The sequence below is a fragment of the Prionailurus bengalensis genome, chromosome F2 (genome assembly GCF_016509475.1).
Source record: "Prionailurus bengalensis isolate Pbe53 chromosome F2, Fcat_Pben_1.1_paternal_pri, whole genome shotgun sequence".
NCBI classification, from domain to species: domain Eukaryota; kingdom Metazoa; phylum Chordata; class Mammalia; order Carnivora; family Felidae; genus Prionailurus; species Prionailurus bengalensis.
Window position 1 is genome coordinate 39,155,626 of NC_057353.1, and position 27,601 is coordinate 39,183,226.

The window sequence follows — 27,601 nt, forward strand, 5'->3', positions numbered from 1 at the left end:
CACTCCCACCCATAAGGTAGATGTCTACTTCTGTTACCTTCTCGTGCTATAAGCTCTAGCCATGGTTGTTCATGCCTTGGCATTCCTGTTTCACGTTCTTCCCCGGATTCGCAGTGTCTCTTGACTACAACAAAGGTGTGATCCTTTAAGACACAGAACAAATGCTACCTCTTCCATGAAGCCTTCCGTAATTCCCTTGCCCCACATTCATATTGGAGGGAGTCAATCACTTCCTTCTTTAGGCTCTACTTTGCATGTATCTGTTAAGTGAATTTAGCATCATCTGTTACAATGGCTGTGTTTGCAGGTGTGTGCCCGTGTGGGCATACTCTACACCTACACAACGACACACACACACATCCCATTAAGGCTAACGTCCTATCACTCTGCCCCAGCATTCCGTAAAGTGCTTAGCACATAGCTGCTGGGTCAGAATAAATATTTGATGTCCAACTCCGTGAGTCAGAACCACTAGGATCTAGGACAACAAGGTGAAGAAACTTACCAAGTCAAAAAAGAAAAAAGGAAAGTGAGAAAGAAAATAGCAGTTACATTAGATTGCCCTGAACCAACGGGGAGGGAGGAGTTCTGACTCTATTGTTCTCCCAAAGTCCTCTGTTCCTCCCCCTATCATCATACAACACACACCTTATCATACCCATCTTTATATGTGCCTTCTCTGCGAGGGTTGAAACACCACCACCGCTACGAATATTGTCAAAACGTCTTCAAAGCAGTTATATTTGTTGAGCATTCACCGAGCACCAGGTGCCTTGCTAAATGCTTTACACGTGTTAACTCATTCAATCTTCATGGTATGCTAATCCTATGGATGTTATTAATATACCATTTTACAGGTGAAAAAACAATCTTAAAAAGATTAAGCAGTGTGCCCACTGTTCTACTGCTAATGGAGGGGGTTCAAAACCAAGGAGCAGGATTCCAGGGCCCATGCCCCTGTGTACTGTCCGATTTACTGCTATACTACATAACTATTACACTATACTACGAATCCCCCCCACCAATAATCCACCACCAAATATATACGTAAAGGCCACCAGGGCTCCATGAAGACACGGGCTATGTTTGGCATATATACTACTCGGCATGCAGTAGTTAACAGTAAATAGTAAGTATTGGCTGGCCAACTGACTAACTGAATGAAAGACTGTTGAAATCTACAGGCCGAATGCTTTTGTGTTTCTTTTCTTTTTTTTTCCCCCTCTGGAAAACGAAGGCGTGGTTCTTTAAGATTTCTTCCAACTGTAAAAACTCTATAGTTCCATTACATGAAAGTAAAATGCTCCCTGCCTATGATATGATGACGACGCACTGGTAAGAGTCCAGGCAGGGAACCAAGAGCATGGTTGGGGAGTCAGCTCTCTTGAGTGGCATCCTACACCCAGCTGGGCAAATTCCTTGATCTATGAACTTCCATCTCCTCCCCATAAAATATGGATGGTCCTAGCAACTGCCTCTGTAAGTGATTTTGAGGATTAAAAGAGAAAACATGGACGTCAAGCACATACACAATGCCTAGAACATACACAAGCACTAATAAACATCAGCCATTACCTCCTACAACACTCAGGATCACAGCCTACCTGATATGCCTTCGCACAAAGGAAAAAGTAAGTGTCCACTCATGAAGCAGATATGGCCTTCTTACAGGAAGACTATGCCCTATTTCATTATTTTACTGCCCTCAGCTATGTCATGGGATTCAGCATGTGTGTTAGGAAGGAAAGATTTGGGGGCACCTGGGTGTCTCAGTTCGTTAAGTGTCCAACTTATGCTCAGGTCATGTTCTCACAGTCCGTGAGTTCAAGCCCCGCACTGGGCTCTGTGCCGATAGCTAGGAGCCTGTAGCCGGCTTCGTATCTGTGTCTCCCTCTCTCTCTCTTCCCCCCTCCCTCTCTCTCTGCCTCTCTCTCCCTCTCTCTCCCACACACACAAATAAACAAACATTAAAAAAATTAAAATAAAAAAAAGATGGGGTGTCTGGGTGGCTCAGTCGGTTGAGCGTCCCACTTTGGCTCAGGTCATGATCTCCCGGCTCATGAGTTCGAGTCCCACATCGGACTCTGTGCCGACAGCTCAGAGCCTGGAGCCTGCTTCAGATTCTGTGTCTCCCTCTCCCTCCGCCCCTTACCTGCTCATGCTCTCTCTCTCAAAAATAAATAAACATTGGGGCGCCTGGGTGGCGCAGTCGGTTAAGCGTCCGACTTCAGCCAGGTCACGATCTCGCGGTCCGGGAGTTCGAGCCCCGCGTCGGGCTCTGGGCTGATGGCTCAGAGCCTGGAGCCTGTTTCTGATTCTGTGTCTCCCTCTCTCTCTGCCCCTCCCCTGTTCATGCTCTGTCTCTCTCTGTCTCAAAAATAAATAAACGTTTAAAAATAAATAAATAAATAAATAAACATTAAAAAAAATTTTTAATTAAAAAAAGGAAAAGATTTAGCAAATGACTATATTTTCATTTCAATTTATATGTTCTCTTTTATTCCTTTCTTCTTGTGTCCCTATTTGTTCATATCCAGAGAACGCTACCAGACCTCAACCTCTCTCCCATTTCTCATTTGTTATAAAAGATGGGTGAGCCTGGAGGAGGAATCTTCCCCAAGAGGAAGCTTAATTCAAATTTTTCAGACCTCTTTGCAGAGCATCCTGCCCCCTCAAAAAAAAAAAAAAAGTTTCCCCAAAAGTTAATTTTATTCAATTTCAAAATTATTTTAAGAAAATTGACATCCATTATCTAAGATTAGCTAAAGTATCCTCAAATGCCCCCAAAACCAAGTTTATGAAATCCCTTCCCAAAAAGAAAGATAAAGATAAAGTTCTTTATCTTTGTCAAGCTTCAATATTAGCAACCAAGGAAAAATCTACTAAAAGGAAAACTCCAGCTAGGTTCGAGCAGGCTATCACAAAACTATAAGGAACTTCATAAAAAGCTTCTATAATGCATTATCATCTTATAAAATTTAATAAATATACATAGATAAAATTTTATATAAGTGAAAATAAAAACTAGCATGACTGTTTGATATTTTTACAGCAACAGGCATAAAAGGTTATATCAAAGATGGTATAGATAAAATTTTTTGGTCGTATTTTCCTTAGAATCTTGGAAAGATGGTATTAAAAATCCTAATACCTTAAGCTGAATTTATCCCAAAATTCCTAATTTTTTTATAAGATAATGTTTGTTTTATATAACTGCCAATTCTTACTATCCATGATAACAGGAGTCTGAATGGTATAAACAAATAAATCAAAACTCAGACAAAGCTCATAGTAAATTACATACCTTCTGTGCTCTCAAAAATCCTCATGAACCAACATTAACTAATTTTAATTTCATGTTTTATTACTGCTCTCGCTGATTCTCTTGTGTGGAAATTAATTAGCAGCGAGATGGGCAAAAGAGGCAGCAGAAGAGAAAAGGTCAAAATCAATTCACTTTGAATAAACAGACTGTAACTGAGAGTTGGCTATATTCACATTTTGTGAATGAGAAAACCAATGTGACTTTTACAAGGTCTCACAGAGAGGCAGCTGTGAAGAAGTCAACACCAGACTGAGAGCAGTATCTACGGGGAAAAAATGGCTAAATGGGACTAAAGGGTGTAAGTCTGTTGTGTCCTGATCAGTCTTTTCAAGAGATGATCAAATGGACACTATGCAGAGGTGGGCTTAGTAGCCAGTACTAAGTAGCAGCCATGTTCCGTGGAAGGACCCCATTCTACTTCATAACCCATGTTTGCAACACAGAGCAGGCACTGGGTAAATCTGATGAGGTTTAGATAGAGTGAGTATTACCGCTATCGGTATCATCACCACTGTTATTTCGCCAACTATTCATTAACTGGGGGCCAGCACGTAGGGTGTGGGACTCTCTTCATGATTCCACTTAATACTCAAGAGAACCAGATGAGCAAACTGAGGCACGCTGGGCAAGTACACGGAGGACAGACGAGGAAATCACACTCAGTTTTGTTTGGCTACAAAGCCCAAACTCTTAAGCAACAGGTTGTCCTCCACTTGGAAACCACAATGGTTCCAGCAAGGATACTGTGGAATCAACTGATTCCACCAGGAGGAAGCTCTCCACGGATACAAGCAACAGGAAGTACTGGTGAAATGCAAAGTCTACATGGGGTATTCAAAAAGGAAAGGAGAAGGTACTCACAACTGGGAGAGGTGAGTATAGCTCTGATGGTAACTAAAAGAAATATAAATCCTCTCTCAAAAACTGTGGGAAAGAAAGGACTACCAAGTGGGACAAACATAAAAGTTAATTTCAAACAGGAACTTACGCATGATCACAGCAAACCATAATATAATTACACTGAAATTTCAAGGCGTTGATAAAACACTAACCTAGTATTTTCCATTCCTCAAAATGGTCTACCCACTGTGGTCACGTACAAGTTATTTTCTCCATTTCAATTCCTATCTCAGGACTCAGTTCCTCACCCAAGCTCCCACCCCACGTCTCTCACTGCCCGCAGAATGGCTCCTGTGACTGTAAGAGTCTCAAGCTCAACTTATCAGTGAGAGGACCCTTTCCACAAAACTACTTCATCCTCCTGACTTTCTTAGAGTTCCACTGAGGCACAGCCATCCCGCCAGTTACCCCGGCTCAAAATGCCAGCAGGATTCTTGATTCTGCTCCCTTCTTTTCTCTCAGACCACAGCATGCATTTGAGAAGCTGCTATCCCACAGACTCCAGTCAGTGCTTTTAAGTTCCTCTCATGCTGATCTGAACCGTCACTGCCTCTTGTAACTTCTCCCCAATTAATCTCCACTTTTCTGCTTCTCAATCTCCATGGCGATCCTTATTGCAACGTGACAACCCCCGCTAGACTTCGCGCTCTTTCGGTGCTGAGACCGCGTCCTCCTCTCTCTGAAACCCTGCAGTGGTTCGCACAAAGTCTTTCCCAGAGGCAACACCTCAATAGTTGTATATTGGAGTGAACCCCTCCACTGTGCAGCCACTAAAACTCACTTATGCTTTGAGATGGCTCCAAGAAGCCATCACAATTCCATGACCTGGAGATGGGGCAGCAAGTTCATGAGGGTCAGGAATTTCAAGTGGGTCCAAGGAAGTGGTTGAGATAATTAAGCTGACAGCACCGGGAGATGCAGGAAGTCTACACCATGGCCTGTGTTCTCCCAGAGGATACAGATTTTTCACTGACATCTTATGTCCATCCATGTATCATTTTAGACTGTCTCTGCCTTGAAAGAAGAAAGGAATGACTTACACGTCAGAGATGACTTCTCACATGTGAACAGATACTAGGGTAACTTACCTTCTCATGTGTTAATAGATACTAGACGGGAACCTGTAACCAACTTAACTCACTTCAGTGGTACTAGGGAAGCTGACAGACCTTAACCTATTTAAGGAGGTTCTAGATTGCAGCCTATGTAATGAGAGTCACAAATAATGCCCGTTTCCACAAACACAGGATTTATGCCAAGATTTTCAGTATCACTCCAGTGTGACTATTAGTTTATCTTTGGCAAATGCCTGTTTCTCAGCACATGGTACCTAAAATGGGCTTAAAAGCACTAAGACAAGGCAGCCAGGACCCAAAGAAGACTGAACTTGTAGATCTCACCAGCCCTGGGTAGAGTAGGAGTTAGGTTAGGGAATTCATCCTGCCACACACAAAGAACAGAACACACAAGCAAATCGCGTTGAATAACAATGGCAGTAAAATAAATATCTGCACGATGCCTGGAATAAAAAATAATAGACAGCAATTTCCCTGAGGCACACTGAGGTCTTCAGATGGTGGCACTGCTTAAATACCTGATGTCATAGCATCATGCAGACGAGAACAACGCCTGTGCCCAAGGTGCCGGGAAGTGGTTATCTGGGATGAGTATTAAATTCTGTTGACTAGGAAAGTCCTTAGAATGGCCTAAAGAGCCCTCCAGGATCTCCCACTCACTCTCTAGTTATGTCTCTGAATCTCCTCTCCCAGCGTATTTCCACCCTCACCCCAGGTCCCATCCAGCCACACTGGCCTCCTTCCCGTTCCTGAACTGACCCAGGCCACCCTCCAGCCTTCAGTCTCTGCCTTTATGTCCCCCCCCCCCCCACAGAATCACAGGGCTCCTTCGCTTACCTCGCCAGTCTCTGCACAGAAGTCCCTTCTCAAAGAGGCCCATCTATCCACCCTAATTAAAACTGAAGCCTGACCCCTTCTCTCAACAGCCTGAATGAGCCTCCTTCTCCTGCCCAATTTTTTCATAATTATCATCTTCTAACCTACCACAGAAGTCACTTATATTTTGTTCATCATTTATTGTCTGCTCCCATCCACGGCCACCCTCAAACACACTCGAAGGTAAGTTCTATGAGGGCAAGGAATAATGCTTGCTTTTATTCACAGGCTCATCCCCAGGGGCTAGAGAAAGGTGTAATATAGATTAAGAGCTCAATCAATACTTGCTACATGACTGATGAAGGGAATGCATGAATCACAGAGCTGTCATTGAGTTACAGGGTATTCTTCTGCGAAATTCATCATGCATATTTCGTGAGAAACACTGTGCTAGGCACTACAGGCAAGAAAGGACTCAGAGACAAGAGTCTCTGCCCTCAAACCATTCTTTCCAAAATTGCCTCATAGGTTATATTAGGGCAAAGGATGCCACACCCACTTAATCTATTCACCCACTTCCTCCAACATCTGCTAGACACCTGCCTAAATGCAGTTCACAATGGCAAGGATCTGTGCTCTGAGCAGCTGAGCAGTCCCTTTTAAGAAAAGTTCCCACACAATTCTTTCAAGTAAAACTATTGCATAAATTATTGAGAAAGACTAGAGCATAACCCGTGCACTTTCAATATGTGCTCAGTTACAAAAATGTTGCCAAATGTTTTCTTTTTAATTTTTTTAATGTTTTTATTTATTTTTTTTTTAATTTTTTTTTTCAACGTTTATTTATTTTTGGGATAGAGAGAGACAGAGCATGAACGGGGGAGGGGCAGAGAGAGAGGGAGACACAGAATCGGAAACAGGCTCCAGGCTCTGAGCCATCAGCCCAGAGCCCGACACGGGGCTCGAACTCACGGACCGCGAGATCGTGACCCGGCTGAAGTCGGGCGCTTAACCGACTGCGCCACCCAGGCGCCCCTGTTTTTATTTATTTTTGAGACAGAGAGAGACAGGGCATGAGCAGGGGAGGGGCACAGAGAGGGGAGACACAGAATCTGAAGTGGGCTCCAGGCTCCGAACTGTCAGCACAGAGCCTGACGTGGGACTCGAACTCACAGAGTGTGAGATCATGACCTGAGCCGAAGTCGGACGCTCAACTGACTGAGCCACCCAGGCGCCCCAAAATGTTGCCAAATGTTTAGCTCAAAGGAACCAAATCAACTTAATATATTTTCAATAAACAATTAACTAAATGTGAATGTTTACGATTGATACCAATTGCTTCAATGAACATTCACTATAGTTTTTCAGACCTTTAAGGACTTCTGGTTTCGTCAAAATGCATGAGGTATCAGTAAATAACGTCTGGACCCTGTTCTCTGGGTTCCGTCTTATACTGAGGGGAAAGTATGGCAGATCATTACTGAGAGCCCATGCATACAATATGACTTTAGAGCTTCCTCTGGATTTCAATCCCTAGAAATACTATAACCTCTGTGGTAAAGCACGTCGTAGAAGAAAAGGAGAGGAAGCAGGGAGGGAAGAAGAGACAGACAGAAGTACACAGCTGACGCCCAGCCTGGTCTCTTGAAGGTGAGATGTTCATCTCATGTAAGTAGACTGTGGGTAGTACGTGTTTAAATGTGTTCTAAGAAAACGAGTTTTGAGGAGGTACTGAGAGCTACTTCCACTACTGGAAACCAAAAAAATCCAACAAACAAACAAACAAACAGAAAGAAAACAAAACCCCAAAAAAGATACACATGAGAGAAACTGACCAGAATTAAAGGCCACACGTGCAAAGTAACTGGAATTAAAAATCATCACCAAGTGGATATTACCCGAGATATGGTCACTGTCCTTAGTACACGAGAGAGGAGAAATTCTGTGTAGTTTGCAATATTACATCATGTAAACCAGACAGACGAGGAGGCATGGTACCTGGGTCAGATGTGGTACTTAACCACGTAGGCTCTACATGTGAGGCCCCTGTCCTCTGAGACCCAACACAGATGACCTCATGTACCTATCTCACCTGGCCAGCCTGCTTTTTCTTTCTCTTCTCTTCCTAGAGACAAACAAATACCACCTAAGTATCTGCATTCATGGCATCCTGTGGCGTAGACTCAGAATGCACACAGGGACTGGAACAGACGGTATTTGGGATAGCCTACAAAGTTCCCAGAGGTGATTTTTCAGTGAGGCAACTGCCTCTTCTGAATTTTCCTGAAGCCTTGCAAACCCGTCGCATTGTTAAGAACCCAAACAGGGCTTAACCAAGGAAAGCGATCCGCCCATCCGAGGAGCCAACAGCCAGCTTTCTTATGGGGTGATTCCCACCCCCCAACTTCTACAGCTCTTCTACTTTTCTTCTCTTTTTCTTCCATCCCCGTTTGAATACCGCGGCAATAAATGTGGCTCCTCTCACATAAACGTGCAGATGTTAACAGCTCTGTACGGTTCTGTAGGCCATGAAAAAACATCTCAAGAATCTTGTAAGTGCTGACGAAACTTGCCTGAATTACCCCCACTACCTCCTCCCCCACATTCCTTAAGCATCATTTGTTTTCCTGAATGTTTCGGGGAGGGGGGGACGGATATAAAAAAAAAATAATCTACCGGTGGAGGTGAGAACCTCTAGCCAAAAACAAATACAGAATTTTAAAAGTAAAGAGCCAGTATAAACACTGATGCAACTAACCCATGTATGTGGGTTGTGTCTAAGGCAATGGTAACTTGGAACTCTTCAGACATTCAGCCACCAGCAACATCTGCCCCCACCCCGATCCCACAATTCTGCTGCAGAAAGTCTGACCAGCCAAACATTGCCTCACAGACTAAATGAAAATACTTGAAGGATTGTTTCCTGCAATTAAGCTCATCATTCAGGCAACAGCTCCTTATTGTCCCCATTTGAGTGTATTCAAAAATTCCTTTCAAATGGCTTGTAGCTAATATTAACATGTAACTAATTAATGAAGTTACTGTTTATTATGAATTAAAACTTTTGTCTCTAACATCCTTCAAATAACCACAATTATCACACCGACTCAGAAGGCATTTTGGCTTCCTTAAGTTAAACTCCAAAAAAAAAAAAAAGAAAGAAAGAAAGAAAAGGAAGGTAGGAGAGAGAGAGAGAGAGAGAGAGAGAGAACGCGCATGCATGTGTGTGTGTGTGTGTGTGTGTGTGTATAAGGCAACTGATAGAATGTCACTTGTAAAAATGTTTCAAATTCACTGAGATACATTTTGGCTAAGAAGAAATTTTAAAAAACAATCCAGGTTGCTTGAGGGGACATGGGTTTTCCACAAAATTCCTTGAGTTTTCTTCCTAATATAATTCTAGATCAAGAGCAACAGACTACAGATGCTGGGTACTACTACCATGTAATATTTTAACAGTGTTTTATTCAAAAGATAACAGTACCAGAAAAGGACTTCCAGCAAGATGCTGCCAACTGTTTAAATATTCCTCGAAACCAGCCCAAATGTTTTAATTATGCTCAGCGTGTCAATGGTAGATCGGGCATCTTTTAGGAACTGGGCACTGTGCTGGGTCTTTTAAATGAATTATCTCATTTAACTCTCACAATAATATCGTGGTGTTAGGTACTAACTTTCCCTTTCGACAGATGAGAAGACACATGCCACAAGAGGTTAAATAATTGCTCAGAGTCCAACATCAAGCACATGGCAAGGCCAGAATCCAAGAGTTTTTCTGATACTAACATCCATGCTCATTCCAATTCAACAGAATGCCTCCGTGGATTTAAAGGATCATCTCACTCCTTCGATAGTTATTTAGTGCCTACTAAAAGCATGACACATGGCAGCTCGAGTTATCCTTTTGAAAGATTAATTTAGATCATGTCACTTCTGATGGCTTCTAGACATGGTAAGAATAAAACCCCGACTCCTGGCCATGGCTGCCTGAACTTGGCTCAAGCTACCTTTGAAAATGCCAATCATGTTCTCACCTCAGGGCTTTTGGACTTGCTATTCCTCTCCCACTAAATCTTCAGATGCTCAGGTCTCACCTCCTTAAAGGGGCCTCCTCTGACAATCCAATCTAAGTGAGCACCCCTCCCCCCCCCCCATCACCCTCCCTCCCTTCCCACCTCCTCTTTCTAGACTGTTTTTTAATAGTATTTAGCCTGGTCTGAAATTATCTTGTGGATGTATCTGTTTCTTTGTTTATTGTTGCATTCCTCCCAACTAAGATACAAATGCCCTGAGAGGAGGGACTCCCCAGCCCACTCACCAGTGATTCCTCAACACCTAAAACAGTGTCACACCCACCGTGTAAGCTCAGTAAATAAATATTTGTTAAATGGATGACTGAACTCCCGGTGCCATGGAGACACATACATAATTAGATACAGGCCTGACCCTCAAAAAGTGTTCAATCTATAAAGGGACGGCGACACAAATAATCCCACAAGGCAATATGCCCTAAGTGCCATAAATGAAATTAAAAAAAAAAAAATTATGTAGTTTTAAAACGGAAATTTTTTGTAAAAAAATCATATACCGACATAATGTTAAAAACTACTTATAGTTTCATCAAGAAAGAAAGAAGACAGGAAGATAAATTAATGCAGGAACGGGAGAGAACACACACACACACACACACACACACACACACACTCTCATGTTATTCCTCAGAGCGGAAATGCTCAGTTCAGTCACGGCTTGGAAGATATAAACATCATTGAAATTCAAAAGCAGTTCTGAAAGAGAGGACGCCTCAATTGGTATGCAAGGGATGTCTCCTCCCCCTGAATACATTATGAACTTGCAGCCTGCTAATATGCCATGCTATCATAAGCACCAGATGGGGCAGTAGGCAGTACATGTCCCATCAAACCTCAAGAAGATGTATTAATGTTCATGCTCTTTAAAAAAAAAAAATCCTTTGCTTGTGTCCCTAGACTTCCACATTTCTTAGCATTCAGTCACTTTCTCTCAAAGCCCAGTCCTCCAGGGCTGCCCCTCTTCACCAGATGGTGCCAGGAATCATTTCAATCTATTTTATCACAGGAGGCAAAGGCCACAAAGCGTGTCAGACGACGCTTACTGAAGGCACACCAAGCACAAAAGAGAACAACAGAAGATACAGGAGACATAAGAAATAAATCTTCTCCAGGCACTACTGACGAAACATTTTTTAATTATGCTGAACCCTTATTTACGTTCAACACACAGAGAGAGGGGGGGGGGGGAAGATACTTTCCTATGTCTAAACTTTCAAGACTACCTGATATTAGCATGAAATTGTAGTCTACTGAAATAATGTCTACAGAGGCTCAATCACCTAAACTCACAAAATTGTGAATCATCAAAAGGTGGCCTCAAAATGAGGCCAGGGCATAATAAAAGGTACCTGAGTGTACTGAAATAAACTCACTTGTTTAAAAGCAACTATCAGAACAAATAACATCTCTGAATCAGGTGAAACGCACCCTCTCTTTAGGATCTCCGTCAATTTAGCTGTGATGTGTGGGAATCTGAATATGCCATTAGAAACTAAGGATCTGAATAAATACATTATTAGTAATTTCTTATTATTTTTTATTTTTATTTTTATTTTTTTTAATTTTTTTTCAATGTTTATTTATTTTTGGGACAGAGAGAGACAGAGCATGAACGGGGGAGGGGCAGAGAGAGAGGGAGACACAGAATCGGAAACAGGCTCCAGGCTCTGGGCCATCAGCTCAGAGCCTGACGCGGGGCTCGAACTCACGGACCGCGAGATCATGACCTGGCTGAAGTCAGACGCTTAACCGACTGCGCCACCCAGGCGCCCCTCTTATTATTTTTTAAATACATCACTTAAAATAAATAAATTGCCTTGTTTTCCATTTATCTAGGATCTCCACTAGTTTATGATCACAAAGGGGTATTTTCTCTAGAATACAGAAGGACAAAAACTGTAATTTACAACAGTGCTTCTCAAACGTCAACGCGTTTCAGAATCCTCTGAGAACTTGTTCAAGCACAACTGCAGGGTCACCCCCAGAGTCTCTGATCATGGGTTTGGTGTAGGGCAAAGAATGTCCCTTTCCATGAAGTTCCCAGGTGATGGCTACTGGTCTGCGAACCCACTTTATCTAAGTCATTCTGTACCATGTTCCCAAAGTGCTCCCTCACCCTTAGAAAGCCTGGTATCTGTGCAGAATATCACAATATCCTGATAAAAACAGAGCCACTCGGTTGATAAGCTAAACTGACCTATGAATTTTTTAAAAGGCACAAATTAAGAGAAATACCAAATATCTGTCAAATGGGCAAGATTATTCTTTTCAGGTATACCATATAATAATAGTCCCTGAAACTCTAAAGTCCTGCCCTGTTCCTTTCAAAGGATTCAATGTAAATGTTGAAACATTTACAAGAAGGCAAATACGTTTCAAGAAAGAGAGCTGCATTAATGTGAGAAATTACATGTTTTTCATGAGAATACTATATATATCATGCACTGAATAGATTATCTTAGCAAGCTCTCTGGAGTTTCGAGGATAAATTTTATCAGCCTATCACATTACTACTCATCTAAGATTATTGGTTGAAGAAACTGCTTGGCTGAATTTCCTGTGTAACTGAAACGATGAAAATATTTCATTAATATTTGTCTTTTGCTAGAATCTTACTCAACATGTCTGCTAGAAGACTGAAACCTTACGCCCCTCCTCCCAAACGACACACAAGCGCTCAGGTAAAGGGACAGCCAATTTCCCAAAATACTGTGTACCATTGTCAAAAGCCCTGGACTTTGTTTCTGATTTCAGTAATTATGCCAGAGAGGGTTTAAGTGTTATACATTGCATTATACGCATATGATCGTGATAAACAGATTTATAACGCATGCAATTTTGACCACGACACAGCTAGCCACCAGTGAAGTTGTATGGCCGAAAAACAAATGCATTATGTTTCCTTCACGCTGAAAGCAGATACTTGATTCTTAAACATCATTTACCAAAACTTCTCCAAGATTCACTTATTTTTCCCCCTCATAATTAACATGCTCTGTGCATTATTTCCTTCCTTTAAGATCTCAGTGAATCCCAGTTCACCTCTCATCCACTCACTGACTCATTAAGCAAACATTTGCTGATTGCCTACTATATGCCACGCTCACAGGTAGTCTGGAATGGAATTATTAGAACTAAGAACTCAAGATCGTAATGTAAATGGCAGCTTTATCAAGAAGAGTTGATGATGTTTAAGATGTCTATTTTAAACAACAAAGAAGAGTATGTATCTTGGGAGACATAAAAGGTTAGACAGAATTCATCTCTCTAGCAACATCCCCTACCAAGTAACAGAAAAATCAGTGGGGGGGGGGGGGGGCGGGAGGGGGGGAGGGAAGCCTCTGAATCACTGAATTGAAGCCGCAATAACTAAAAAAAGCCAAGATGGACTTTTCTTAAGCATGTAGCTTATTATTTTATTCACCATACTAAGTTTGGTGACCTTTCCGAGTTAGCAAATGACTGGAATGGGTAAAAGGGTGGGCACATTCAGCGAAAAGGGGCGGGCAGATGACAGAGATGGGAGAAAACCCTATTGGGTGTCGACAGAATTTGGAAAATCCCATCAACTGTGCACAAAAAAACTCATCAAGCACCAGAGTGTAGAGCCCTTTTGTGTGGCTCAAACACTACCCCCCTTTTTAAGTCCAGAGAGCACCACGGTCTGCCTTTAATAATTACTGCTTGCATGTAAACTATGCTTTTTAGGGGCACACAGCACCTTTCCAATCATGACTACCACCGTCCTGTGAAGTAAAAGTCAGCAAGGCAGAATAATTGTCTCTAAGACAAAGAATGTGGAGCTGGGGCAGACAGTAAGCTGACTTGTTCCTGGTCACGCCACTAAGTGGAGGAACCTTGATTCACACCCAGGAATTGACATTCTCTACCCCCTGTGCTCTTCAAAAAGATGGCCTGATAAAACACCACATATTAATCGTGCATAATATAAATCCAAGTTGTGAAGCAAAAGGTAAAACATGTTCAGCACTCACTGAGCAAGACTATAGCTGAGTGAGAAGACCATGGCCATCCAAAATCATTGCCAGTAAGTATAAAAATTTTAAACCAGCAAACAGAAGCAACTCTGTGGCTTAAAGAGCTTCTCTTCTGCTCTTTGGAAAACACCGCCAAATGGCTGAATTCTCCAAGAGGTTTTGATGGAAGGTATATTAACATCACATCGATATGGTCCCAAATGCTTTACTCCCACAATGCAAGTAAGACGAAAATAAAGACGAAAAACAAATAGACATTCCCTTCAGCAGCAAACGGTTAAATAATACAGACAGGTAAACTCTTCCTCTCAGCAAAGTTCTTCGGAGAGACTCCTAAAGTGAGTCTGGAAATGGAAAAAGTTTTAAAAGTCTGGTTATGTCTACATTTACCGTTTTTTTTGTTGTTGTTGTTTTGTTTTGTTTTTTTTGTTTTTTGGCCATGTCATTCTCACAAGCAAATGCTGGTAAGGAAGAGCATGCCTGGGTAATTAACAACCGGGCTCTGCCTCTGATTTCTATCACTCTATATTTTATAAACCAATGATAAGGAGTATTCTGGGAAGTCTAGAAGAAAACAGGGTGCTTTCTAAGAACACAAATTTTCATTTCCATCCCTTTAATATTTTCCTAGGCTGTACAAAGTCAACTCATGCCAGAGCAGAAAGGAAGAAAATAAATGTTAACAGGCCTTTCAAATGAAGTGTTCCCATAAGTGCTGAGTGTACAGGTTCAGATGCAACCATAATAAAGAGGAAACAATGCCCATCTCACACGGAAAGTGTCAGAATCCAGGCCCTTCCTCATTCCGGTCATATCCTTGTCAGGACACATGTTAAGCATTTCAAATGCAAGAATATATAAATTGTTACCACAGAACCCTCAAATTTTATTATGTGTCTTCCTCCCAATAACCCGACAACCATTAAAGCAGACAAGTCCTGAGGAAGGCAGTGAAGTTAAAATCATACAAAGTTTAAATGTAAAGTAATGGGATGCTCAGAAGCGCAGCAACTGTCTTTCTCAAACTTCCAGATAACTAAGCACGCCCTCAAAATCATCCCAGCTTAGTAAGAATGGTTTGTTTATTTTGTCAAACTCTTTAAGACTCTTGTTAAAGCTATAAACACATGAGAAAGATACCCTCTAATACCCCTTCTTCCTAAAGAGCACTTCTGCCCATCTAATTACATAGCTCTTAAGGCCAAACTCTTTACAGTATCATGTTCTCGTCGGTTCTTTCAAAATTATATTCTTGCATGAGCAGCAAGTACACGACACGATGTTAATAAACCACACAGAATTAAAAGAATCCCTCTAATAAAGTGAGTACACTTATCGTCCAGCCTTTAAAAAAAGAAATGTGGGGGCGCCTGGGTGGCGCAGTTGGTTAAGCGTCCGACTTCAGCCAGGTCACGATCTCGCGGTCCGTGGGTTCGAGCCCCGTGTCGGGCTCTGGGCTGATGGCTCAGAGCCTGGAGCCTGTTTCCGATTCTGTGTCTCCCTCTCTCTCTGCCCCTCCCCCGCTCATGCTCTGTCTCTCTCTGTCCCAAAAATAAATAAAAAACGTTGAAAAAATAAAATAAAATAAAATAAATAAAAAATAAAAAAAGAAATGTGGAAAACAGAAATGAAAGCTTCTAGAGAAAGCATCCCACAATTTTAAAAATCAACTGCTTCTTTTTAGGGAGGGAGGGGCATGCAGAAAAAAGGTACCTGCTTTCTTACAGTGTCCCCATCGTCTGGAATCACTGTGTCTGCAGGCCTAGAACCTTCCTGGGGCAGAATCATGGGTCCCCAATAGTCTCACTACCAAGAGGTCTGACTTTTTTTAATTTTTATTTTTAACCACACAATGTTGGTGAACAAAACGATCTGGTCTGCCAATATGCTGGATATATCATCTGCTTTCCAATTTTCTACTAACCTGAGACATTGGAAAATCCTATCTGGGCTTCTGATCAACAAAAGATAAGCAGGTTTACCGCTTTCCCAAAGCCTAGAAAGGTGCTGTTTTAGTTAGCCTGTACAGCTTTGACAAGGAATAAATCTATGATTTCTATCAGACTTTTCAAAATAATGACGTTAGCCCCCTGATGCCTATTAATCTCACTGCACTCTTTCAAAAGGAGTAGAAATACACAGAGAACTACCCATCCTAACCTATTTTATCCAAGATATTCTTGATGATTAAGGCTAATGCTGTACCATTTTTATTTTCCAGCAAAGAGAACAACTCTACTTCAAATTCAAACATCCCCCTTTAAATCTTTCCATCTAGCTTCCATTACAAAATATCCTGTCTTCAAGCCACAACATCCTCACCCCTCCTCAAAAAGAAAACAAGAAAGGAATCCAAAATCAGACAAACCAGAACATCCTTCCTCTGCCATTTAACTAGATCTGTGTGTCCTTGGGCGCAAAGCTTAATTTACCTGATCTTCAGGTTTCAAACAGATCACGTGGTCACAGAAACCATTTACAGAACAAGGGCAGTGAGACATAGAAAGTATATAAGGTGCCTAGCCCTGGGCCTGGCATGGGCCAGTTATCAATAATAGGCTGCTCTTCCTATACTATCAGAGATTTATTCTGTTCAGAGATGGCAGTTATATATTCCCTTTGAGATTAAGAGGATTTCCTGATTCCTTTGATTGGAACTCTATGGGTTGAAAAACATAATTAAGCTAGACATTCTCAGAAAGTACATTTACATTAATATTAATTAATGCAAACAGCTGTTTGAGAAAGCCAGCCAGATAAACCTGCTTCTTGGTCAGGTGTGAAATCCTATTGTTCTCAAGTTATGAGTCGTTTAAGTTAATGACTTATTCCACTAGATACAGTTAGCTACCCAAGAACCACAACAATACACAAAGAAACCGCTTTCGAGAAATACTATACCCACTCTCGCACACAGAAATTAAAATTTAATAAACAAAAAATGAACGTCCTGTCTTCGGTATAAGAACAACAAAGTAAAAAATGTTAAGTTACATTAACGAAGATCCAATCTGATGCAACATAAGACAGGCGTGGGTTTCTAATAAGCACTAGATTGGCCCATTGCCCACCCTCCCGCTACGTCGTGGACTTCTAAGGCACCCAGGTACTCCCTCACCTCTGGGTTCCTTTACCTGTCTCCTGTCTCCAGGCTCTCATTACTCTACATCCTAATTACTATCTCCTTCTCTACCTGGAGCTCTACAACTCAAAACTCCTTGAGGGCATGAAGGGAACCGAATCCTAGTCATCCGGTCCTTGGCACATTTTCAGCAACCTACCAATGCCTACCACCTGCACTTCCTTATGACAGTAACCTTTCCATTGCCATAGGCTTGCATTATTCGATCTGCTTAGCCCTCTAGTGATTAACCACAGTGAGGTTCCCTCATTTCCAAACAATTAGAAGGCAAATCTGATGGCATACTTCTGCCACAGGTCAAGTGACCATTGCTAGAGAATTTTCTCCCACATCCCTCTGCAGTCCCGGGGTAAGAAGGGAGAAAGCAGACAGTAAGAGCAATCCAGGGTGGAATATGAAAGACGATAAAGTAAGACTGACACTGGTATGGTAACGTGTATATGAGATTTAGCAGTGGCATGGTAAAGAGGGTGGCCTGGAGAATCTTCTTTCTTTAATAAACCACCTGAGCAAGTTGCTTAACCTCTATGAGCCAGTTTCAACATCTGTAAACTAAAAGCATTTGCCAGATCAACCTTCCAGCTCTGAAAGGTATTTGTTCCTCTGATGACTCAGAAGGAATATTATAGTTACAGAATATTATAGTTCAGAATATTATAGTTACAGCATCTTCTTTGCAAACATCAGATGTCAGTGTAACGATGAGACGGTTAATAAACATTTCTAGACTACATAATGCCCACCAAGCGGAATGTTTACTCTAAGAAGTAAAAGTAAACTAGTTGTCTTATGAAATCATCAGCAATGATCACCACCACCACCACCCCCCAAAAATTAAACACTTATCTTTTTCAGTAGACCATTAACTACACAGAAAGATGCCTTGCAAAAGTTTCCAAGTGTCACTGAAAATATATAGAATGAAAAGGTCAAGGACTCAAAAATATTAACAGAAAATAACTGAACAAGAAAAAGGAGGTGGTGCCAGAGACTGAAGGGAAGCCGGAACTACTAAGTGACAAAGAAGTCACGCCTGTACAATCTACATTTATAATTGGGTATCTGCAGCTTACACAGTCTTCTTTTAATAGCTGGCCGGAGGCTTGTTTGATTCAGCAAAGAGTTAGCCCAACACAACGGAAAAACAACCTGCAAGGTAAAACTGAGTGACAGTGGATGGACTGTTGTGTTTTTTGTTGTTGCATAAGAGCATTTATAGATTAATCTACTTAAAAGAAAATAACCAGGTGCATTACCCAAATGTTCAGTTACCAGGGACACTAACAGTTGTCTGTCCGTGGCAATTTCATTTCTGTTTTTTACACAAATCATCGCTTGCAAGCACTGATGTTAAAAACAGAAAAACAGTCTAGTACACAGTGGCTATAAATGCCAAATCAATTTTCAGCAGATAATAAAGTCCATGTTTTACAATCAGCAATGCACTGTTTTACTACCCAAAAATGTAAGCTAATAATATATAGCTCTACTAAATGGAAAATGCAGATATGCTGTTAAAAAACGGGCCGGCTGTGAGAAGATGGATCATTTCTGCAGGGACCTTCTTAAAGCTATGTGTAAGTGTTTTGAAAATATCACATGATGTGGCCATGTGTTAAAAATTACAGCCAGTTAAGTTCTCTGCTAAGAAAAATATGTGGGCAATTTATGAAATGCACTCCAGGATGGAGATGTCTTAAGTAAAACCAGATTTTGAAAACAAACCTTTTTTTTCTTTTTTTTTTTGGAAACTTGAACTTAAAAAAAAAAAAAGTTCCAGGCACATCTGGAGAGCAGGACCATTGAGAAAGGGTGGTCTGACCTAATACTAGCCATCTTCTGAAAGAACAGCACTATTTCTGGGCTACACTCACTGTGCTCGCTTATTGTCCTTTTAAGGAAACAGTCCTGAAAGCATTTTGTAGGTCAACATATGGTCTTTGATAATATTATACGCAGATTGATAAAAATATAAATGTTTCAGAAAGCTCAGAGGCATCTCCTCCCGAAACAATATAATGTCCAAGGTCTCTCAGCCATCTCACAAGAAAACATTTTCCTTTTCTTAAACACAAGGATCTAGTTGTTACAAAGTGACAGGCAGTGACATGATATTTCCTTACATTAAGTTCAATCATAAAAAAAAAAGTTTTATCTATTTCTTTAAAGCAGGAGCGGTCTCCCTTAACTTTTTATAGCTCATTTTGTTAACAGTATGCTATCAACAGCTAAAGCATGTTTTTTTAACCAAAATAGTTCTAGAAATACTAAACTGAGACTTTTTTTTTTTTTAACCTACCCACCCCCACAGATTGGTATGTCTTTGAATAAGTTCAGTCTGTGCACATTTGTTTCCAGGAATCCCCATTTTTATGAAAAAAGGTCCCAGATCTGAGAATTGTTGCATCAAGTTTGACACAACCAGGAACCAGGTCTGACCATGACCTACCGAAATAATAATAACAATAATAATAATAATAATAATAATGAGGAGGAAGAGGAGGAGAAGAGGAAGAAGAGGAGGAGGAGGAGGAGGAGGAGGAGGAGGAAGTTGTTGATATATATAAACACGTAGTCAAAGAAAAACAAAAAACAGCGACAATATCAGATTACCCAAAACACATCCTTTTAATCTACTACACATAATGTCTTATTTAAAAATATAAAATCTGTCCCAGATGGTTAAAATTGTCCATTAATATAAGTACATATGTATGGAAGAAAATATGCTAAAAACATATTAAGAGGCAGTCCATCCGTTAGGAGAGTTTAAAAAGTGCAGATGGGTGTCAAAAATAGCCAAGTGTCAGATCTGCTCAAGTATCGCCATTCTGGCACATGCTTATAGTCACAGCTGTTAATATATTCTCTGCATCCAAGTACAAGGTTTTCTAACACAGTTGATGAGAGAGAGAGAGTGAGAAACACTGCCACTCTTCAGGCTACTGCTTTAGAACCAGTCAGATATTAACGACTTAACACTGAAACAAACTTATCGGTGATCCTAAAACTTTATAGTTCAATGTATTTTCAATAAGGATGCTTTGAAGATGACTTTAAAATCATGTAAGCATGTAAGCAGTCGGGGCTGGCAAGGGTCCTAACTAATCTCTCTCACCTATTATTGCTTACAAATGGCTTTGGGCTATTAAAGGGTTTTAACCAAAACAAAACATAGACTCTTCAAAATGCTGGTAAGTCAGATCATGCACTATATATTAAGAGCATAAACACAAAGACGACTCAAGGTATGACACAAAAATCAGAGGAAACTGTGCTACAATATTCTGGCGGAATAAGGAAAAAAAGAAAACCACACAAGTACTTTTTCACACCGATTCCCCATCACATACCCAAGGCACATTGCATCTTTAGTTGTGCGGTGCATATAAATCAAGATGAGAGCTTAAAGAGTTAAAATGACCTTTCAAAGACCTCAGTCATTGTCTTTCTGTAAATTGATTTTCCCCATATTTCAGCTACATACACTCCTTGTCTACTGAACTAATGAAAAAGTGCACTTCTGTCACAAATGCATCCTTTCTGCACAGAGATCAATAATGAAGAGGACTACAAGACACATCCTGAAGGGAAAAACATTCTTCAAACAACTGGCAATACCTACACACAACTGTGGTTGCAGAAAACTGGCAGCTAATGTTTCAAAACACCATCTGTGAGGTGTACAAGCTCTGTGACCAAGCACAGTCTCTTCTGCCTGTCCTACCCAAATAATCTGCACAAATCAGCCAGCTGGAGGATCTCTCTCTGCCCTGTCTTTTTTAGCTGGGGACAGGCTGCTCAAAGTAGGTTCACGGCAATCCAGACAGGTCTTGAGAAGAGCAAGAAGCAACCCATTCTCCATCAGGCACCCCCCTCCCCCCCGCCCCCAGCCTTCTCCCTCCGTAATCAGAGACTTCACTGGCCATCATCACGGAGACACGCAAGGCTCCAAAGATAACATGCTTCAGAGGAAACTGACACACACTAAATTTCCAGGACCACAACAGCTTCAGTAATCTAGCAGACTTTTTATTTTTAATTCATCGATTTCAATTATTTGCCTTATGACATCTAAGGACTGTGATTTAAGGCAAGACTGAAATCGTTTGCAGTTCCAAAGCTCCCTTCACTTTCTCCGACATAAACAGCTTTTTAAAGAGACCTTATCCCAGGATTCTGCCACAATCTGAAAACTCTCTCCACCGATGAAATTTCCAGGATACAAGGTACACATGACAGTCACAAAATCCGTAACACAAGCGATACTTCTTACTTGGGCTCCATGTGGCTGTACTTTCCCCTCAGCCTTTAAAACACACCTCCCAAATTCCGAAAGCAAAGCCTTCACACCCTGTGCCCCTGTATCTAGATCTCGATGGCTCTCCTTATGCCACCTTCCCCTCCTCACCTCTGCCACCGCCCCCCCCCCGCCGCCCACCCATGTAAATTACAGTGCAGCGTGGGGCAGAAGGTATTTTCCATGCATAATAAAAAGTAAGCTTTCTTCATTTCAAATCAGAGAAAGAAAGCAGAGCAGGGCTAACTCACCAGGCATCCTTGTTGAATCCAGCGTCCACACGGAAAGTGACTCTCTCCTAAAATCAAGCGCGATCGGGGCTCATGCCTCCTGTTCTGGAATGAGTGCCGGCAGAGAGAGGAGGGCCGTCAGAAGGGGCTGGGGCGGCATAGCCCGAGGCAGGGTGCTGGGCGCGTGCGCCTGCCAGGCGGAGACAGATGGAGAGCTGACACTCCGGATTGCACTTGGAGCAGAAATGTGGATGATGACAGGAGCACATGTGGCCTTGAACCCAGCCCTGTCTCCTCAGGCAGAACAATGACAGGGATGTGTGTGCAAAGTATCTCAACCCCTACCTCCCCTTACCCACTGTACCTCTCTGGGCAAGTTCCAGAGCACCAAAGAACAGAAAGTAAAATGCAGAATGATAAGCTAAATGCTGAATAATTCATTCATCACCACCCCCATCCCGTTACAAGTTAACCCTTATTTTGCCAAAAGAATGGAAAGTAGACGGGCCCCCTACCACTGCTCACAATGAAACGCTTCCCTTCCATCTTCTCATGTTAACAGCCATAATTGGAAACTCTATTTAAAAACCGACGTAGGCACCAACCTCAAAGCTTGTTTATTGAACTGGAAATCCAAAACAGTATAAAAACATTTTTTTAAGACTTTGTATTTTCTGCCAGTTTATCCTACTGAACAAAGTATCCGAATCATTCCCTTTGTCAGCTTCTCAGTAGTATGTGTAAAATAGAACACTTTTTAGAAGCAGAAGCAGACCACTTTTATTTTACTAGAGTGCTTTTAACCCCCTGGGATCCCTGCGTTGATGTGCTCCAAACATTTTCAGCTTACTCTCTTCTACCTTGCATAGAGATCCATGGGAGATGAAACAAAATCTTCACTGTAAAGCCTTTTCAAAAGCTGAACAATCACATCCTCCTGATTTCTGATTTTTTGCACACCCTTAAATGTTTATCCTTCCCATGAATAACACATACCCAGCCAGGTTCAATGGACTCTTCCCCATAAGCTTTAATGGACACCATGATATATAAAACTACAAGCCTTTGTTACAGTGCTTTATCTAAAGCTGGCTATTTTCCTCTCAGCGGTCCCTCCTTAGTCCTTTGTAAAACATCCTTGCCTCATAGGAGAAACACACGCCTGCCTGCCTTGCATGCCTTTTCCAAACACACAAAATGCCAGGCAGAAGGAAAATGCTGTTCGCTTCTAAAACTCTTCCTCAATTTAACACTTGCAAATCTTCCCTGGGTCTGTGTGTATTTGTTTTAACAACAGGGCACAGGATGAGACAGATTCCTCAGGCTTTACCTTTCCATAGTATGGTCAATCCACTATAAACACAGAAACAATTCTACTCCGGAGCCTCTGCCCAGCCAGCAAGCTCAATGCATATGATGGACAGGAGCATCCCCTTTAACTCTTGCCATCCCCTCGCGATCTTCAACGTGCCCTTTGCTTCTTCTAGACTTTCCGTATGCTTTTAGCCCTTGTCAGATTGGTTTTTCCCCCCTACTTGGTGCCTCAAAGAGATCTCAAAAACCCATCTGAAAACAAGAGGCAGTGACTGTGATTTCTACCTACTCACCCTTCCTACACCTCTTCCCAACAGCACATGCAACCTGTTTCAAAGTACACCCACATACATGCACATACCCTACACAGACTAAAAATAAATCATCTTTGGTAAACAGCGTCAATCAATAAGAATGTCTACGGCCCCTAAATACTGCACCCAAGAAGCATGGCTTCATCTAGTGAACCCCTCAAAAATCCATCATTGTCAGAGACAACTTGTAAAAAGACTACAATTCATAATGATTACTCTGTTCTGTCACTAATAGTATACTGCACCCTATTTATGAGGCCAATCTTTTTGTTCATCTTAGTTAGATGTCACTTGTAATGAGGTTCTGTGTAATGGATTTCAGTACAGTTAAGCACCAAGCTCAAACATTCTTATGACAGAAAGCTTTATAGCAGGCGCGAGTGTGATAATCAATTAAGTCCTGCTATAAGGGCCTTTATGGAATCCAGCATCCTGAGTCTGTAGATGTTCATTTCCAAAGAGAGTATTTCTTTAAAGCCACTCAATGCTACGTGTCGTTGATTTTTTTTAATACTATACCTACATTAGAAAGAAAACATTTTCACAGTGGGAGACCCAACTTTCATCAATATACATGGTGAATCATTTCTGGAATAGAAAATCCTATGACAAAAATGCAACACACTTTAAGAAAACTGGATGATATCCACGTTTAAAACTGGGTCTTAATATTGGTATACCGCAAAGTCCTAAACCACTGCTCAGAACACTGAACTTCCATATGCCGTGTGATTATGTATCTTTTCCATGTGTAAAAAAGCTTTTTAAGCTGTTCTCTGGCTACAGTAATTGCCACTTTAAATTGATCCACGTCAACAAAACCCAGATCCCTGGAGATTCTCACCTAGAAGTCTGACTGCGGAATGGGCCTAACTGAATGTGTGCGCATCTGAGTCCAGCATTTTCTCAAGGAACCAGTCTCCTCCTCTTATGCTTTAATCCATGAACAGGGAGACCTGGATACGTACTTCTATAGAGTTACTTAGACCAAAATAACTTTCCCTTTAATAAAAGAAAAAAGAAAGAAAGAAAGAGCAAGCTTAAAGAGCCAAGATCTCTAACCTCCAACCTGTATAATAAAAATAGACAATCAATAACGTGATGAACGCATGTATGTCAGTGAAGGGGAAAAAAAGAATATGCACTGAACATGTACTAAGTTTTCTCCAGGACAAAAACACCGTCCTGCATCACCATTAGGAAACATACTTTTAAAACTGAAAATAGGGGCACTTGGCTGGCTCAGCCAGAAGAGCACGTGACTCTTGATCTCAGGGTTGTGAGTTCGAGCCCCATGCTGGGTGTAGAGATTACTAAAATAAATAAATAAATAAATAAATAAATAAATAAATAAATAAACAAACAAACAAACAAACAAACTGAAAAACAGAAAAAACCCTAACATATATTCAAGACAATAATAAAGACTACATTGCTGACCAATCACGCACTTCCTCAGGAGAGCCATGTCAGTTAATGCACGTCTTTTAATTAAGAACACAGAGCATTGTTAGGGCGATTTTTTGGAGTCATCTAAACAATCACTTTCCGAAGCGGTAAACTGAGTCAACAACCTAATGCCAGGCTCTCCGCGCCCCCACCCCCACCCCAAACACATCAATTGGTCTTTGACAATAAACTGAGATCCTTCACTAGGAAGGCACTATGGTATTTACTGCATTCCTCTCAGGTATCTATCATTTATTTCGAAGACAGACCGGCCCTATAGTGCAGATTCTTCCTTTGTTCGAGCCTGACTTACCAATGGGGACTACATGAGTCTACTGAAGCCGTCAGCAGTTCATGAGAGCTCTCTACACTGGTGATGGGCCAATGCCAGTTAGAGGTCTTCCACAGGTCTTCTCAACTCTCCCCTCTGCTTCTAACGGGCTGCTGTGATACACTGTGACTTCACACAGTGGGTATTAAGTGAGTTAATTCAAAGGAGCTGAAACCTCATTGATCCTAATTGAAAGCAATACACCCAACCAAATACTTTCCTACCCCATCTGCTCTGGCCTGCCACCAGCTATTCAATACAAGAGAATTAATAGTTTCAGATATTCTAACCGACCCAATAAAGGCACTCATTTAAGCAGGGCTGCATTAACAAAGTGAAAAAACAAGGGCAAAATGGGTTCAAATGGAGCATTTTACTCCTAGTTGGCTTTAACAAAGCTGAATAAGGCTTATTCTGACTTTTTATGTGCAAGACTTGATAAACTGAATGAGAAGGCACTCAATGATCAGCCAACGAGCATTGATGAATGGTCATTAAGACCCCCCTGCTCTTAGGGGAGACCCTTCCACAAAGTGGCACACCAGCTTGAAAGGGCGGACTCGCTAATGTCCAGATTTCTCCGCTTGCTTGTTCCACTTTCAATTTCAGACCACTGGCCACCAAATGAGGCTGACATATTGGAAAATAATGTTTTATGGGCGAGTGGTAAAAAATAAAATGGAGGCATTAGCTCTGCTTTCAAATTCAAATCTGCTAGTTTTGTCAGACCCCAAAGGTTTTGATTTTCCACCCAGCTGGAAGCTATTAGTGTTTTCTAAAGGCATCCCACTGACAGGGCAAACCTACCTAATGTGTGAGCTGTTGGGCTAAGGGAGATGGACCTCTCTTTTGGATGATTTCCTAACTTCTCATCACTTTGACAGTCAATTAAATAGATACAACACCTAATAAAAATGTACATTAATTTGTTTCTGCCACTGAAAGACACGTGAAACTGTATTAAATAAAAGCCATGGTAGATTGTCTTCTGACAAGGTAAAGCCAATTATACTCTGCAAGAAAGCCAACTGGTTTATGTCTGAGTTAGGCTACAACATAAGATATGGCCAGTGACAAAGAAACGAGTGGGGTGGGAAAAAAAAAATTAAGTTAAAAAGTTCGCTGAAGTATTCCATAAAGGTAAGAGGTTATCTGTCGCTTTAACTCCTTTTCTATAAACGTCTGTTGTAAACAACCAGGCACATTCACGCTATTTCCCTCAAATATTTCCTTTCGGGGAAATGACTGGCAAGCATTTGCGCCTCAACGTTCAGCCAGCCCACAGAAGGGCTCGCAAGAACTTCACTTAAATGACAAAGGAACAGGGGACATGACCACCATCTTAAGAATTGGAAGGGTGTGCAAACATCATGGGGTCAAGGGTGATTCAGGACTAAGAGGGCCTAAGTGCTAGCGGTAAGATGGAATCAAGCAAAAGAAAGCATGCTGGATGGAGGAAGCTTGTCTTAATAGGTGATTATAACAGACATCACAGAGGCAGAAAAGATTCACTGCCTGGATCATTTGCAACTAGATGTCAAAGCACCATACGACACAGTGTCCCATAGAGAACATGCTACATGGTCTGTTGAGAAATCCTCATCTACCAGGGCAAGTGGCAGGTGGAGAACTAGAAGTCATGACCCCTTCCCTTCACCTATGACATGTCAAACTCAAGGACTCAGGTCACTTTGAGTTTTGTTATCTCCATCAATGAGAATGAGTTAATAACGTGCCTTAGAACTGTAATCTGAACGCTCCAATCATAATGCATTTTTCTATAGCAACGATTTCCTGAACTGCTAAGCCAAACAGCCTCTATGATTTTTTTCCCCCCGATCCTCAATGTCTACAGAATAAAATGTTCCTTATATCATTCCAACAATTTTTCAAGCAATGTATTGGACTCTTAACTCTGGGTGAAGTAGAGTATTCTCTACATAGGAATGAAAAGATGTGTATTAGTAATTTGAGTATGTAGGGCACATGTATGTGTGCTTCTGCAAAAAGAAATCCGTTTAAGATATCACTTGCTAGAAATAAAGCAAGTTTATATTTGCAATTACTAGAAATTGTCTCTGACAGGGCCAACGCCTTTAAAACATCACAGTATATTGTAATTCTTTTCTACCAACAACTTTTGACTTTTGATGCCAAATATTCCAAAACGGTCTGAAAGGCTACAACAGATTTATTAGCATTTGCATTCCTTGGATGCTATATTATTTACATGCAAACCTCAAGCCCAACTAATACCGTTAAATACAAATTACTCCACAGGCACCAGCAAAGGGTTAAATCATTTTAAAATTTTT

General features: G+C 41.3%; 1 protein-coding gene across 4 annotated transcripts in view; it reads right to left on the reverse strand.

Moving 5' to 3' along the window:
* RUNX1T1 (RUNX1 partner transcriptional co-repressor 1) overlaps positions 1-27,601 on the reverse strand; it is a 143,612-nt gene that overhangs the window by 81,353 nt on the left and 34,658 nt on the right. The window contains exon 1 of one of the 4 annotated variants that reach the window (XM_043601357.1): positions 21,900-22,288. The exons of the other annotated variants lie outside the window; for them this stretch is intronic. Within the exon in view, the coding sequence (XP_043457292.1) occupies positions 21,900-21,906 (7 nt within the window). The 5' untranslated portion in view covers positions 21,907-22,288. Of the gene's footprint in view, positions 1-21,899; positions 22,289-27,601 lie in introns of those variants that run through there. 4 annotated transcript variants of the gene reach the window in all.